The 17,199-nt window shown below is 41.4% G+C and overlaps 1 protein-coding gene across 1 annotated transcript; it reads left to right on the top strand.

The window, feature by feature from the left end:
• Window positions 1-1,123: 1,123 nt before the first annotated feature.
• Window positions 1,124-8,419, top strand: LOC147636436 (putative methylesterase 11, chloroplastic). Its single transcript, XM_086801876.1, has 5 exons — window positions 1,124-1,800; window positions 6,973-7,206; window positions 7,341-7,484; window positions 7,572-7,706; window positions 7,871-8,419. The coding sequence occupies exons 1-5, from the start codon at window positions 1,519-1,521 to the stop codon at window positions 8,150-8,152; spliced, it is 1,077 nt and encodes a 358-aa protein (XP_086658002.1). The 5' UTR covers window positions 1,124-1,518; the 3' UTR covers window positions 8,153-8,419.
• The last annotated feature ends 8,780 nt before the right edge of the window (window positions 8,420-17,199 follow it).

Here is a 17,199-nt window from a genome sequence, read left to right as displayed (position 1 = left end):
TGTATCATCTCTTTAGAAGGTCTATCAACCCTTCCAGCCCACCAATTCCTCAAAAAGAGCCTGAGGTGGAAGCAAGTGATTTGTTCTTCTCTCCTGAGACTTTCTTAAGGAGTTGGGCTTGGAGGTCAAAACTACCTTCATTTACCTCTCTCTCTAATTGTTCTAGATCTTTGTACTTCGCCTCTCTTCTCTCTTGTTTGATTGTTGTCACCTATTTTCTGATTGAGATCAGGAAGGCTTGGGATGCTTTAACAGCTATGGACCACTGCTTAGCTGGGAACGAGCTGGGAACTCATAGGGGCATAAATTGGAGTTCCAGATTCTTTTAATGCCTTCCTGGACTATTGGGAGCTCAAAAAGTTGAGGGTCGGTGTGGAACCAAGAGGCTCTCACTTTGGAGCTCTCTTTTTCAAGGCTGAGGATCTCACTTTGAGCTCTCTTTTTCAAGGCTGAGGACCACAGGGTAGTGAGATGAGCTAAGGTTTTCATGGACTTACATTTAATGTTAAGGTAGGTGTTGCAGATTGTCCCGAGGTACTGTGTACTTTCCCGTTTCAGAACCAGGTTGGACCAATTGGAAAGTTCTAGGGAGATAAGCCAAGGCAAAAAACAAAGTCTTGGGGAAGACCAATACTGCATTGCAGAAGAAGATCAAGGCTATAGAGAAAAGTGCTATCAAAGAAGATGCTGCCATTGCTACCACCCAAGAGTACCCAACTGGATCTACTCTTAGTGCTTTACAGGACCTGCACAACTGATGGATGAGGCTTTGGATACACATCTCTGTTCCCTTTATGTACAGAGGGGGTTGACAATTGTGGTAGTATAAGGTGGAGAGTCTCCACCATCATGCTAGTTGATATCATGTTACTGATGTTTGTATTGGCCCCTTTCTATCTCCTTGTGAGATTTTTCTATTATATAAACTCCTGCCTTATTAAAAAAAAAAGGGTAAACCTTGGGGGTGGAAGCATCATAGTTCCACGTGTCATCCTTCTTTATATATAGGATAGATATAGATATACAAGAATCAAGATATAGAGTATAGATATAGATTCCACCGCACGCACGTGCGTCACGAACTACTTACCTACTAGTAACCTTTGCCTTTCCCATTTTCACCCCGCCGAGGTGTAATGGTGGTGCTTCCCCCTCTAGTGGGTGGCGTCCGATCTTTCCGTCTCTGCGCCCCCGCCCCCGCCCCCGCCCCCGCCCCCGCCCCTGCCCCTGCCCCTGCTCTTGTTATCTAGCTGGAGGCCCATTCTACCCTACATCTCAAGCTCAATCACGATCTAATTGAACTCTGCAAATATAAGCTTACGATTAGTTGAAGAGGAAGGGCGATGCACCAGTCTCTTCCCAATAAGGCAGGCAAAAAACCAAAACCCCAATTTTTTTCCATGGGTGGCCATGGCTTGCTTCTACATCTCGCCAGAGCAGCATGTGAGGAGAACCGGAAGTTTGGGTACGGATTCAGGTAAGGGTTTGGAAGATTGAGGCCCAAAAGGGATTGTTGAGATGGGTGGCCGGTTTTCGTGTATGCCGCCCAAGGACAACAGGCTCTCCAGGAAGCCCTCATGGAGAATGCTTCAGCCCAAGTCCAGCAGCAGAAGCAGTAAGAACGCTACGCTGGAAGAGGAGCTTTTGCAGCTGTACCAGCAGCACATGCGCCTCGAGAGGTCATCGTCCCTGCGTTACCAGGCCCCCAGCTCCAAGCAGGGCCTTCCCCGCAGTTCTAGCGCCCGTGCCCGCCAGGCCAATGATCCCGTCCTTCAGCCACCACAACTCCTGAACAAGCAGGTAATCAACATTCTTTCATAATGTAGCAACCTTCCTATATAACAAAATGAAATCATGCACATGGATGTTACCACGATCATGCACATGGATGTCTTTGACATAATAACAGCCTTCCTGTATGATATCACCCAACCATGTCTTATATAAGTAAGAACACAGATCTGTGAACAAGTGACAATACCACATTCATGCCCATGGATCTACAAGTAAAAGCCAACTGATATTTGAGAAGCAGACCGTGGGGCCATAAGTGACAGCAAAAAGAATCCTACACGTTTCTTGCTACCTTGAAATACACAATATGTTATTCTTGAAAATCATGAACATAGATTTGAGGTTCCAGGCTATTAGTGGACACATTGCATGCTTTTGCTTCGCCAATAGTGTTGAAGAGTTAGGCTTTGAGTTAACGAGATTGCATGAATTCTTTATGCAACAAAATGTCCTTCTATTAGTGAAAAGAAAGCATCCATTTAAGAGCGAATTACAACCCTCAGAGGATGCAACAAGTACAAACTATCACAAGAAGGGGAGGGGGTTGGGATTCCTTCCATGGCTGGATGCTCTTGGAGGGAAACTGTTATGTCTTGTTGTTTGGACATAACAAGACTAACAAGGAGACCAAACAATAAATTATAGTTTGAACTAGATCATTGGGCTATGTGTTAAAATAATACACCAGAATACCTTGTGACATTGGGGCATGGTTGTCACGGTACGAAAATACGATACCGGACGGGAATTTTTGGTACGATATGAAGTTTTCGGATACCGTACGATAAAATACGGTTTTTATTTTTTTCACTTACAACCTATGGAGCTTCAAGCTTGAATGTGAGGGAAGGTTGGGAGGGGAGGAGTCTACAGTGCTTGAGGAACCAGAACATGGATATGTGTCTCTCGGTTGGATCTCCCGATTGTCTCCAAAAAAGAACCTGGATGGGTAATGCAATACCAAAGGTCTCCTGGTGTAGCGTTTATGACTAAGGGACCATCCTTGCACAAATACGAGGAGTGCATCTATTGTGATAAGTTTAGGGACTCCTCTCTAGATCAAAATGGCCATGTCCAAATCTTCTCCCTCGTACATAACTTGAGAATCTAATTGTCTAGCCTACCTATACTAGGGATCCCCAAGTGATGTAGCAAGATTCTCTCATCCTACCAATCAAGTGTACACTATCAGTCTACCTCGCCAGATTTTTTAGGTCTCTCAACAACCCCATATGGAATACTGAGTGGACACGAAAGTTGCGAAGTATGCGAGCATTTGGGATCTTTGTAAAGCAGGGTTTCTATATTTTTTTAAAGCATTTGGAATTTTTTTTTTCAAGGGAAAAATTTTTTGGAAAAAAAAAACTCGTACCGTACGATATCGTTTTGTGCGGACCGTACGGTACGAACCCATTCGTACCGGTACGAGAAACAACTATGCATTGGGGATATGGGCAAATGGTTCTATGATCTAAAGGCCTGATGTGGCACCATAGTTGTTTCTCGTATCGGTACGAATGGGTTCGTACCGTGCGGTTCGTACGGTATGAGTTTTTTTTTCCCTTGAAAAAAATAAATTCCAAATGCTTTAAAAAAATATAGAAACCCTGCTTAACGAAGATCCCAAATGCTCGCAATACTTCGCAACTTTCGTGTCCACTTAGTATTCCATATGGGGTTGTTGAGAGACCTAAAAAATCTAGCGAGGTAGATTGGTAGTGTACACTCGATTGGTAGGATGAGAGAATCTTGCTACATCACTTGGAGATCCCTGGTATAGGTAGGCTAGACAGTTAGATTCTCAAGTTATGTACGAGGGAGAAGATTTGGACATGGCCATTTTAATCTAGAGAGGAGTCCCTAAACCTATCACCCTAGATGCACTGCTCGTATTTGTGCAAGGACGGTCCCTGCTAGAAGTCATCTCCTGTCTATTTTGATACACCAGTGCCCGCCCTTATGAGGTGTTTTATCATTTTTCCTCACTCCCCGTATTTTTTCCTATTTTTTCCATTTTTTCCATGGTGTGGATGGATGCCAGATGGTTGGCAGGAGCACCTAGTGGCTGGCCGACTGTCCATTCAGGAGTTGTGTGGCTGGCCGATTGCATATTCAGCAGTCGTGGAGGTGCTGGTGGCTGGCTGACTTGCTCAAGCAGTCGTGGAGGCCATTTATTGCTGGCCGACTGTTGTATGCAGTCATGGAGAGCTTTTACAGCAGGCCGACTGCATGCATGGGGCATACTTCAAGCAGGAATATGGTGTGGACTTTGATGAGATCTTCTCTCCAGTGGTCAAAATGACCACACTTAGAGCTGTATTAGCTTTGGTTGCTCATGATGATCTGGATTTGATTCAGATGGATGTGAAGACTGCTTTTCTTCACGGTGATCTCCATGAGGAGATATATATGCAACAGCCAGAGGGTTATGCAGTGAATGGAAAGGAGAAGCTTGTATGCAAGCTGAAAAAGAGTCTTTATGGGCTCAAACAGGCACCAAGGGAATGATATCATAAATGTGATACATTCATGAAATCCCAAGATTTCAGGAGAAGTGACATAGATCACTGCTTACACACCAAGAAAGCTTTGGATGGCAGTCTATTGATCCTCATCTTGTATGTTGATGATATGTTGATTGCCGGGAAATCTCGTAAAGAGATGGATACCTTGAAAAAGAGGCTGCATCAAACCTTTGATATGAAGGATTTGGGTGATGCAAATCACATCTTGGGTATGCGGATACTTCGGGACAGAAATCAGCATGTGTTGTATTTGTCTCAGAAGGAATACATTGGCAAAGTTTTGCAGAGGTTCAATATGGACGGGGGGAAGAAGACTAGTACTCCTTTGCCTCCATATGTGAAACTCAGTGCTATGGACAGCCCACAGTCAGATAGTGGCAGGGCTGATATGGCCAAGATTCCGTATGCTTCAGCTTGTGGCAGTCTCATGTATGCCATGGTTGCTACTAGGCCGGACATTGCATTTGCAGTGGGAGTGGTTTCTAGATACATGGCCAACCCTGGCAAGAAGCATTGGGAAGCAGTGAAAGGTGTCATGAGATACCTGAAGGGCACACAGGATATGTGCATTTGCTTTGGCAAACAGGATACATTAGTGCATGGTTACACGGATTCGGATTATGCCGGTCATCCAGATAACCGGAAGTCTACTACCGGTTATGTGTTTACATTCACAGGAGGTGCTGTGTCATGGATATCCAGGATGCAGAAGTGCACTGCCTTATCTACTACAGAGGCCGAGTATATTGCAGCCACAGAGGCTTGCAAGGAGGCATTATGGCTATCTCGGTTAGTGGTTGATTTGGGTTATACAGGGGATATTCCATTGTTGCATTGTGACAGTCAGAGTGCCATCCAGTTGGCAAAGAACCCTGTCTTTCATGCAAAGATGAAGCATGTGGATGTGAAGTATCACTTCATCAGAGAGGTGATAGAGAACAAGCAAATTCAGCTTGTTAAGATTCATACGGATGACAACCCGGCTGATCTGTTGACAAAGAGTTTGCCTCCGGAGTGGTTTGCTCATTGCAGACACTTGATGGGCATTGGATGAGGCCAGTTTCAGTCTTGATATGGCCTTGTATATTATCATGTACATGCTGATTTTTCTTTCCCTTCATTTAAGGGCACTTTGCCTCTAAGTGGGAGGTTGTTGGGGTAAAGGCATTATGCCCACCCTTGTAGTGTGTACAAGCCCATAAGTTATAGTTCATAGTACACTTAGTACTTTTAATGTACTAAGTGCACTATGTGTACTAGTGCAATATACATGTGTGATAGGGGGAGTCACACACTCATTCCAATGAGTTGACTTATCCCTACAACTCTCTCTCTCTCTCCCTTCTTCTCTGTGTATGTCTCCCACATGAAACCCTAACTCTTAATTCTCCCATTCAGAGGGCGTCGGGCACGCTGGAGTGCAGAGGCTCAGTCCAAGGTAACTCCTCTTGGGCGAGGTAGGTCCAGAGCAGCTTGTGGAGGGTCCACAAGATCCACTATTTCGGTGTTCTCCACCGAGAGAGAGAGAGAGAGAGAGAGAGAGAGAGAGAGAGAGAGAAAGAAAGATATATTAACGTCTGCGAAAGGCCAAAGTGGCCTATGAGACCAAAACATAGTACACAATTGATGGTGTCTCATCAAAAGTAAGACAAAAAGGACTAAAAAAGTCCTAAAAACAGTCCTAAACAGCTATGAAAGGAAAATACTCCTACTGAGGTACAACAAAAGTGTATAATATCTACAACTAGCATAAGACTGGTGTAATCTGCTCATCTTAGTATCTCTCTTATGAAGTGCTGTAAGATAGAGAAACTAAAGTGGCGGGGCAGTGGTCTCATGTGGCGGGTGATGATGGCTCTAATACATCGGTGATGAAGCGGCCGTGGACGAGGTCCTGGTAAGCGTGGGCGTCTCGCTTGACAAAGTGCTATGGCTCTGTCAAGGCTGACTCCTCCTGAAGGACGTTTATGGGACGTTTGGCTCGCTAAGGGGGTAATGGAGGTCTTGGTCGTATCTGCCAGGGTGGTCCTGGCCCTGAAAAAATCTGTCATGGCTCGCTAGCGGGGTGGGTCCTGGTGTGCTGTCCGAGAGAGAGAGAGAGAGAGAGAGAGAGAGAGAGAGAGAGAGGGTGGAGTGCGATGCGGCAGGTATAGTCGGTGTTGAGACTGGGGGGGGGAGTTGGGGGGGGGGGGAGAGAGAGAGAGAGAGAGAGAGAGAGACTCGGATGATAAAGACAGGGTGGAGTGCGCTGCGACAGGTATAGTCGGTGTTGAGACTGGGGGAGGAGGTGGGGGAGGTGGCGAGAGGGCGGAGGGGCGTAGTGGCCGAGGAGGGGTGTTGCTGTGAGGGATCTATCGGAGAGGAAAGCTGAGGGGAGGGACCGCTGGGGGCTCAGAGAGGTCGGCCAGCCTCTCAGAACATTGGGGGGTCGGGGTGGGGGGGGGGATCTCGACGAGAGATTGGCTGCCATACTAGTGGGGCCGGAGGGGCCCGCTCTGGGACTATGATTGAAAGGGATGAAAACTCTGTTATAGTTTTTAGTCAGAATTCAGTTTCATGTGGCCTAAAAGTTTCAAAATCAAAGAGTGGTGACAAAGGAGCTGTTTATGTTTGCAGTACTTCTGTAACCTTGGTTGGGTTTCTTACCTTGCAGGAAGCTTCACTCAATGCTGAGTCGAAGCGAATCGTTTTAGTCCATGGTGGGGGGTTTGGAGCTTGGTGCTGGTACAAGCTAATAGCCTTTCTTGACGAGGCAGGCTTTACAGCTAATGCGATTGATTTAGCTGGATCAGGGATTGACTCAACTGATCCAAACTGTATCTCTTCCCTTGAGCATTATGTGAAACCCCTCACCATTTTCTTTGAGAATCTTCCGGAAACTGAGAAGGTTTGTGCTGCCATGATGTGGTAATGAACTGATGTCTCATACTGTATGCATGTTAAATGCATGCCCTCTATTTTTTGGACTGAATGTGCTGGAACTCTATTTTTTTTTGACTACTTGGGACTCTGGAATTGCAGGTGATGTTGGTTGGCCATGATTTTGGAGGTGCATGTATATCATACGTCATGGAGAGGTTCCCCCAGAAGATAGCCAAATCTGTCTTTGTCACTGCAACCATGGTTGGAAATGGACAAAGAGCTTTTGATGTATTTTCTCCTGAGGTAGGCTGCCTCATAATGAATGTATGGCACGGCTGAGCTGGGGTGGTGTTTTCCATTGTTCTCATGCTACTAGGCTCATGTGTGCAGGTTGTTACTCCTGATGACTTGCTTCAAAAATCCCAAGTTTTTATATATGGTAATGGAAATACACAAGCTCCTACAGCCGTAAAGTTCAAAAAAGACGTTTTGAAGGATTTACTATTCAATCAAAGTCCAGCCAAGGTTTATTATTCCATCGCCTGGTTGTTTAAATTGTTTAGTTGACCATTCTTGAGTGTGTAAACGTTATCTGTGTTTAATGGATTGAGTTTTTCCTTTCTAGTAGTGTCTTGGATTACTTGCTATGAGTATGGAAAATGTTTTCATATGGTGCCATTCTGCTGCAGGATGTAGCATTGGCGATGGTGTCGATTAGGCCAATGCCATTTGCTCCCATACTGGAAAAGATTTCTCTCACACCCAAGTGTTATGGCAGTGTGCCTCGCTATTACATCGAGACGGCAGATGATTACACCTTGACCTCGGCAGTCCAACAAAATTTGATCAAGCTCAACCCACCGAAACAGGTGTTTAGACTGAAAGGCAGTGATCATTCTCCATTCTTCTCGAAACCACAAGGTTTATTCAAGTTATTATTGGAAATTTCACAAATAAATTCAAAAGAGTAAGCATAGTGACCATCTCAAGGGCAGCTTAGATTTGAAGGATCAACCCATTATGTCTCTCATCCTTATAGTCTCCATTCATGACAAAAAGCTCTCGTATCTGCCTGGATTTCACATTTTGAAGATAATGCTTTAAATGGGGCTGATACATCCATAGCTTGATGAGCGCAACTGACAAGAGGCTCTGCTTGCTGTACTTGAAAGGCTCCATGGAGTTGGTGCCAGGTGTATGAATATGCAAGATTAATTAGCTTCAGTTTCAAAGGTTCCGATCAGAATGTCAAGGGTTTTTTTTTCTGTTTGATTCTAGCCTTTTCGAAAATAGCCAATATTATGATGCAAAGACAATTTGTCCTGTGTACTTTCTCTCGAGCTTAGATAATTGTTACCATATTGAATCAATCTCTGCAAAAGGCATGGAGAGGTTCATGCAGAAATCTATGCACACAATGCGAATCGGCTACAGATGTAACAGTAACATACATGCTTCTTCAATCATGAAAAAACAGCTTGCTAGCTCGTAGTCAAGTTGAGTATGTCTTCAGGGAGCAGTGTCAAAAAAAGATACGGGCTTACTTATCATATACGCGCCCGCGCCCCCCCCCCCCCCCCCCCCCCTCCCCTCTTTTGCCAACACCAACACACACACACACAAAATCCACATTACCCACTACCATCTCAAATGCAACCGAGGCGGGAATGCTAAATCTAATAATCACGAGTAATTACTAGTTAAGCACATTGTTCATGGGTGTGATACCTTAGTCCACTTGCTAGCCTTAGCTCCCTTGCTAGTTGATATGTCCAAAAAGGTCCTTTGCTAGGGCTTTTTTGCTTAAATGGTCTAGTAACACCATCACCCCTATCCCTAAGGCCAAGAATCTTTTGGATTCCAATAACTCCAAGACTCATGATAAGAGAGATGCCTCTTGAGGTAGATTCTCAAAACAGCCAAGTCTTTTTAATTTGATGAATGCATAAAGCAGGTGAAACGGTAAAAGTAGCAACCTTGCAAGTAAAAGATTATGGTGGTTATGAGGACAAAATGAAAAGCAGGATGATCTTGATTACACGAACAAAATTCAAGAAACATGTAGCACAAAGGTAAATTATCAAATAATATCGAGACGAGGTGTGGATGATGCTTTAAAAAATCAAGTTGAAGGTAGCACAATTTTGGATTTCTCTTTGCACACCCTTAAATTTTGGGCATCATTTAGGCTTTGTAAGAATTTTTAATTTTTAAGGATTAAGGTTAATTTTGTGCTTTCTTAAGAAAACAAGGTCAATCAAGAGGGTTACTTGGAGCTTATAATTTGAGCTTTCTAGTCCATAACTCTTACAAAAATAGGATCTAATGTTGTCATTCTCTCTCCTCTTCTCTTTCTAGCAAACTTGTAACTAAGGGAGGGAGTTTAAAATGGATATTTTTTTTTTCATTTTGCAAGTTTTATACTTCGAAATTGACCCAGACCCATATATATATCTATAACATTCAATTTTTAACCTTGATTTCCTCCTTAAATCCACTCTTATCTCATCATTGTATTTTTTCACCTTTTTCTCGTTCATTTAATGTCTCTTTTTTTACCAAATCAGAGATCTCTTGTAACTTTCCACATCATCAATCTCGTAACTAGGGAGGGAACAAAAATAGTGAATTTTTTCTCTCATTTTTGAACTTTTTTGTTTTAAAAGTTATTCGAAATTCATATATATGTCAAAAATTCAATTTGCAGTCTTTTTTTTCTCAAAATTGAACCGACTCTCTCTCTCTCTCTCTCTCTCTCTCTCTCTCTCTCTCTACTATCAGCTTGGTCTGCATAGCCTCACTCTCTCTCTCTACAATCCTGTTAAGGCTACTTTCAACTTTTCCTTTCTCTCTCTACTGTGAGCTAATGGCTTGCAAACACAAGTGGGGCAGATTGGCTAGTGCGAGGGTCCTTATAAAGGCCATGATCCACCCGAGTTCAAGTCCCACCGTTGGTCGTATATGCCCTTGTATTGTATTCTATCGACGTTAATACCTCTCTCTCTCACCATCTCTCTCTTCATCTTGTGATTGCATTCTCTCTCTAATCTGAACTTCTTGGAAGGTTACGGCATGCACTCTCTCTCTCTAATCTCAACTTCTCTCTCTCTCTCTCTCTCTCTCTCTCTCTCTCTCGTGATCTTAGGGCCTCCCTCTTCTTTTCCACTATCAACTCCTTCTAAGCAAGGCATTGCGTGAAATCACTAACGCTAATGTGCCATTGAATCGATGCAAGGTGGATTTGCATATGCAGGCGTTGGAAGAGTATGCAACTTCGGACAGGATTTATCTCACAGAAGAGGAATGTACGTAGACAAGGGGGTCACACTAATGTGGATCTATGGGTTGATGGGCATCTATACGCAGCTGACCCAATAGCGCATTACCCATCCGCTTTCAAAGACTTACCATCATTTATTCAGTATGTGGGAGTTGGTGAGAATGGGATGCTCGGCTATTGTAAGAGATTAGCAATAACTGACGCTTGTAGAGTCTTCTACTTGTCATCAGAGTTGCATACGCTCCAAGTTAATCTTACTAGTGTACACCAAGGCCTACTTCAGGCTCAAGCAAAAGTCAAGGAGCTTGAGGGTGTAAATCAAGAGAGAACAACATGTGTGTAAAAGCTTACGTAGACCATCTCCCACATGAAAAGCACTCCTATTGGAGCTAGGGAGCGTAAGAGGCCATCAACCACATCGAAAAACTTGCCGTTGGAGGGGGTGCTCTCGTAAGCGGAGAATTCAAGAAGTGCGGTATGGCTCCTCTTTCTTATTCTTTAGCACTTTCAATTCAAAATGCCAAAGTAAATCAAGTGTGCACTTGTGTAATGTCAATGTAATTTTACTGGTTTTTAGAGTATTCCTTCAAGATGCCACACATTTCGATCAAAGCGGGGATTGTAATGAGCTCTTGTGCTCTTTCAAAAACGAGGGAGCATGTGCTTAAAATGATTAGGGATCTCCGTTTGCAAGAAGATACATATGGCTGTTTCTAAAGAAATCATACAAGAGGTTTCCTAAAGTATCAGCAATGTTGATGTTGTAAATGCATGCGATGAGGTAGGCATTAGCACGAAGGGCTACAAGGCTCTTTATCAATTGCTAAGAGACACCCTTCGTAAGAAAGGTATCACGCATAACCTTTTTTCGCCCACCAAAGAGGGTTCATCTAGTAAAGGGAGTGATCAATGAAGATATAAAATGCAGGATTGGGGATTACTACCACATCAACGATACACTTACCATTGCAACATTGGGAAAGAAGAAGACTGCGGATGGTAATGTTTCATTCGAATTCAATGAGTTCAACAACATTTGTGCTGAAATGCGAAAGCTACAAAAGGTAATGATATTGTTCTATGGGTTGCCTTCTGGATGTAAGTATCACAAGTAACCTTGTACGCATTAGGTTCGTACTCATTTACAGAGAAGGACTTAAACATTTTGTTTGATTTTCGTGTTTTTAAGGTTCCAAGGTCTTCTTCGTGCCGAAGTCGGACGTGTCAGATTGTGAAGGGAAGAAGGCTAGAGAGAATGAGTGTCACACTCATGAGACGACAGCCTATAAGTCTCCATTCGCTACCACTATTTGCAGAAGGGCCCGATGATGAGGGAGAGCACATTTGATTTTCAAGAGCAAGGGCATGACAATATTTCACACACTAAACCATCGTTCAGTGTTCAATCAGAGAAAGATATATGATGGTGGTTAGGAGCATTTGAGGTTCCGAAGGAGACACACGAGGTGCTGTCATGGGTCTTTGAGAGGTTTCTTTGGATTAGTGATGTGATAAAGTCACAAATAGAGGGTGAGAAGCTGGATTTTGATGGTTTAGGGAGCTTTGACGTTGATTGGCATCTTGGCGAGGATCTAAAGACAAAGTGTATGCTGGGTTGAACTCAAGGTGCAAATACAACTCACCCATGCCTTTGGTGCATGCATGGATCAAAACAAAAAACCAAAAAGAAACAAAAGGGGATGGCCAATGGTGAAGAGGAATGCGAGGAAACATGAAATTGCGATGGAGAGTAGGACGGTGGTGTCCTTTCATCACCTATGTTGGCGCCTCCAAATAGGGACTTAAGGGATAATAGCTAGAACCCCATAATTCCTTTCCCTCTTAGGAATGTTCACTTTTGTACTTTGCATGTTTCATGCGTATCTTTGACCGTCTCTTAAAGTGTCACATAGACTATGCGTTCACTATGCCTGGTAAAACTCGACAGGATGAGGCGATTTGCAATGAAAAGAAGAAGAACTACGGTGAACAATCTCAACCGACTCCCAAGTTGAATCCTCTATTTCCCTATCTTTCCACCTAATTTTAACCTCAGGGAGTAGTCAACTACAAAGTTTCCTTTCCCTTAATTCAAGTACCTTATCAGGTTCATGTGGAATATAGGATAAATCTTCGACTTCATGGAGTCCTTGAGGAGTAACTGTGTTATCCTCACCTCCCAGTTTCCCTTTCAATCTATCGATATGAAAGACTGGATGAACTCTAACAATTGGAGGTAGTTTAAGTTCATACACAACTGTGCCAATCCGATGTATAAATCGAAATGGACCACAATATCTAGGAGATAAATTTAAGCATTTTTCTTTTGACAAAGTCTGAAAATCTTTAGGAACTTTTAAATAAACCAGCGCTCCTGATTCAAAAGACCAAATTGAGTGTCCTCTATCAGCATAGAACCGTGCCGTATCCTGGGCACTCCTGATAGAATCCTAAGCTTTGGGCAGCATTTCTTGCATATCACGCAAGAAATCCCTCGATGCATCAAGCTTGATGTCCTTAAGACCGACATCAATAGTAGGTGCCCTGGGTTGATACCCATACATAAGCATGAACGGACTAAAACCAATAGCCGTATAAGTGTTATAGGCAAATTCCATCATTGAAAGATATTTTTTCCAATTTGATGCTTTTCGAGAGACATATGCCCGAAGCATATCCTCTGCAATCTGATTCATGCGCTCTGTTTGCCCATTAGATTGCAGATGATCAGAGCAATTCATACTCAAAGTAATTTCTTTGTTGTAAACCATTCGGAATAAAGTAGGAAAACATGGCATTATAATAGCAGAAACCAGGGATTCATCAGCGCCCCGACATACCCACATCTGCACATGGAATTATCGACGTCCCGAGTTATCCATATCAACATAGAGAGTCATTAGCGTCTCAATGAGTCACATATGTCCATCCGTAAACCATCAGGTTGATTGTATAAATCACCTAAGGTACTATGGAACTAGAGAAAGAAATGCCAACAAAGGAAAATTCCAAATTTCCTTAATCCGAACACAACAAGATAAACTCGTTGAACTCTAAAGAAAAAGATTTCAACAAGTGAATATGCCAATGAAATTACACTCATCAGTCAATACATGCAGGCTATAGATAAAAGAAGTTTATCTAGAGAATGTCCACACTATAACTTCTAGTGAATTTAGAAAATGAGATTGTCTTTGAATGTTGAGGTCAACATGCTAAGTGATGTAAGCAAAGCAACAATCTTGAGCCCAAATTATCCCATGAGATAATATATGTGAGGGATCACTAGCGTCCCATACCAATCTACCACCCATACTTACATACCTTAACAATTTGAAAAATCCCTAGCATGCCGTCTAGGAAATATGAATAAAAGCCTGTATAAAAGGAATAAGATGGCCTTATCCAGACTTTCACATACTAAAACCTGTCTCTATATACCTGAGACTACATCAAGGAATAACTCTTTCCAAGTGTATCATTAGAAAAGAAATTGAATTATTGGCACTTTTCTAATAATAACTACCCAATAAACTCAATAAAGTTAGGGTAGAAAAAACAACTCACCTAGATACATAAACAACCAGGTATCCGAGTTGGAATATGTACAAGAGTAGAAGAAATATAGTCTAAAATTATGTGCAAAAAATGAAGGCAAATGCTACCTTTAAAGCACATAAAATTATAAAAAAGCATATGACTCATCGACGTTCCTTTGTTGATCGATAGGTCCATGCTCGAAGAGATTCGAACTATCAACCCCCCATGTCCAAAAAGAATCGCTAAACAATGGTAAAAAATCATGAAAACATCGTTTAGAATGAATCCAAACAGAAATATCCATTAATACGAGGTATAATCGTATTAATAATATGCGAATAATCCGCATCAATCTAATGTAAGCACGAGAAAACATACTTCAACATTAAATAACCCTCGAAAATATTAAATTCTCGAGAAAAAGAATTATCATGATTTTTTTAAAATTTTTCCTAATTTAATAGGGCCTCAAAATACAATAATTTTGAATTCCACCAAATCTATCTTATGGCATTCCAAACCTATATTTTTTCAAAAACTTTCCAGCAAATAAATTTGCTAAAATACCATTATATTTTAAAAATACCAATTTCTAGGATTTCTAAAAATAATTTCTAGAAAATTTCATATTTTTCCTGAGAATCCCATCGTTCATGAAATTTCCAATTCTGCCCGACAATTCTCAAATCCAATGAAAATTTATAATTTTAATGGAATTTTCTAATTTTTTGGGTCAAAAAATATATTTTAAAGGAATTTGAATCGTCATCACAGGCACCTGAATGGACACACCACATGCCAAACACCAACCCGACATTTTCTCAAAATTTAAAATAACCTTTGTCTAAATTTTCACTAATTTTTAGGAATTTTTAAAAATTTTTAATTAACCCCGAACGCATTTAGAATACGAACGGTCACAATATTTTGGAATTCCAATGGTTTTTTTGGAATACGGAAAGCCAAAAGTTTCGCGAAAATGAAAAGACAAAAAAAATCAGAATGTGAAAGGTCAAAAGTTTTCGGAATCTGAAAGGTCAAAAGATTTCCCAGAATTCAGAAAGCCAAAAGGTTTTGGGAAAGCGGAAAGCCAAAAGGTTTCAAGAAAATAAATTCTAAAAATTTTCAGAGAATTTTTTTTCTCAAAATTCAGATTTTCCTCTCTTTTTTAGGCTTTTTACAAGCTTTTTTTGAAACAATTTCAAAAGTTCCTTTTTTGTAATAAAAAACTCAGTTTTTTTAAAAATAAAGCTTTTTATAAGCTTAAAAAACCTTTTATAACTAAGGCTTTAAAAAAAAACCTTAAAGAAAAACATATTATGGGGGGGGGGGGAGGGTGCGAATTTTGTTGGCGGTGAGCGGCAGCAGCGCAGCCCCTCCTGTGTTTTGCGCCAAAAATGAGAGAGAGAGAGGGATCATCTCTCCTTTCCTTCTCTCCTCCATCTTCTCCACTCAATTCCCCCTTCCTTCTCTCTCTGTTAACAGAGAACTTAACTAAAAAAAATGTTTAATTTAAAAAAATATTTGATTTAATATTAATTATGTTTAATGTTTAATTAAACCTTTACTTAATCATAATTTACATTAATCATAATTAATATTAATTATGATTAATGTTTAATTTAAAAAAATCCTTTTTAAGAGAAATTCACACGAGGGAGAGGAAAAAAGAAGGAAAAATCAGAATTGAGAGGCGGAGAGGGTCCCACGCACACGGGAGAGCACTTCATGCATCAACAGGCTGTCCCCTATTGCATTTCAGTATCGATAGAAATTTGATCACATGCCTGCGAAAATGTATTAAAAATACATTTTTAACTATAAAAATACTCTAAAAATTTAGGAAAAATTTCTTAAAAAATTCTAGAAATTTAGGGAATCCATTCTACCAAAAATATCCACAATAAAATATGTGGTATTTTTGTAAAATTTTCCATTAATGTTTATTTTAAACCACAAAAAATAGCATTAAACTCACAAAATTCTCTCGCAATGTTGATTCGTCCATTGAATAGTAGTAACACGTGTTCCAATCGCCTTATCGACGATCCACGTGCAAATCATAAACACAAATCAACAAAATAACATTTTTATTAGTAAATATTAAAATTTTCTTCAAAAAAATACCAAAAAGTTACAAAAAATCAACAATAATTAATTAGAGATTGCTCTGATACCACTCTTAAAACCCTAAGATCTCTCTAGATAATTGTTATGCATAAACATGCATAAATCAAGCATAAACTCATCCACCCCGAGCCCAAGGGATGCACATATGAGATGTAATGAAATACATCATACCTCTACCTTGATGTCCCATACCACAAGAGGTATAACTCCAATCCAATAACATGTAGCTATAGTATGAAATAATAGGTGAGTAGATATGAACCTCTACACAAGAGAGCATAACATAGCCTTGGCCTCACAAGCCCAAGCCTCCAAGCCCCCCTTGAGTGTGCCCCATGCCCCTATTATATAGGAGGGCCCTCAAGTGACTCTTGACTCTCCATTTCCCATGTGTGACTATTGGATGCCTGATCCTAACCTTAACCCTTAAGGTTAGTCCTAACCCATGCTCCCATGCTCACAAGCCTATTGTGGGTTAGCCTCCTAGTACATGCACTCATAATGTGCATATAACAATGACGTACCCTTACACAACTCGTTATACGCTTGGGCCATACCTCCTTTGAGCAATTTTGCATGAGTGCTATGGATTTTGAGGACAATTTCAAGGGAACACATTCTTAAGAACTCCATGAAGTTACATCAGAATATTCCTTCAAGACCATCAGTACAAAGCTTGATGGAAAAAGTAAGGAGTCCACGTCAAGACAAAATGTAGAGAAATTAGTCGCTCCTTTGATGCATCAGATGACCTAGCAATGGAGAACCGGGATCGAGGAGGTCAACCCCATCTTTGCCCTAGGAGAGAACTTGTATGGTTTCCTACAAGTCGAGCTAACCATACTGAGTGTCCATAGCTGAGACTGCCTCCAAGCCTCTACTGTACATATTGCATCAAATGGGGCAATCATGAAGTCTCCAACTGCTACCATCAACAAAAAGCTGCCTCAGGTAGAGATCTACCTCAGGCATTGCCCGCCAATCCCAGGCAATTGTTGGCCTTGCCAACACTTGCATATCACAACGCACCTCAACCTAGCCAAGAAGTGGCCCAAAGAGGAATCCTAA

This window comes from Cibotium barometz, chromosome 8 (genome assembly GCF_041138505.1).
Source record: "Cibotium barometz isolate CiBa-2024 chromosome 8, ASM4113850v1, whole genome shotgun sequence".
Lineage (NCBI taxonomy): Eukaryota > Viridiplantae > Streptophyta > Polypodiopsida > Cyatheales > Cibotiaceae > Cibotium > Cibotium barometz.
Note: the sequence above shows the minus strand (reverse complement) of the source record. Positions and strands in the feature narration are given on the sequence as shown.

Bases quoted from the DNA above. Each gene is read 5' to 3' on its own strand.
- LOC147636436 (XM_086801876.1), top strand. From the start codon at position 1,519: ATGGGTGGCCGGTTTTCGTGTATGCCGCCCAAGGACAACAGGCTCTCC. The intron at 7,485-7,571 runs GTAGGCTGCCTC...TCATGTGTGCAG, and splicing joins TTGATGTATTTTCTCCTGAG to GTTGTTACTCCTGATGACTT. The intron at 7,707-7,870 runs GTTTATTATTCC...ATTCTGCTGCAG, and splicing joins TCAATCAAAGTCCAGCCAAG to GATGTAGCATTGGCGATGGT.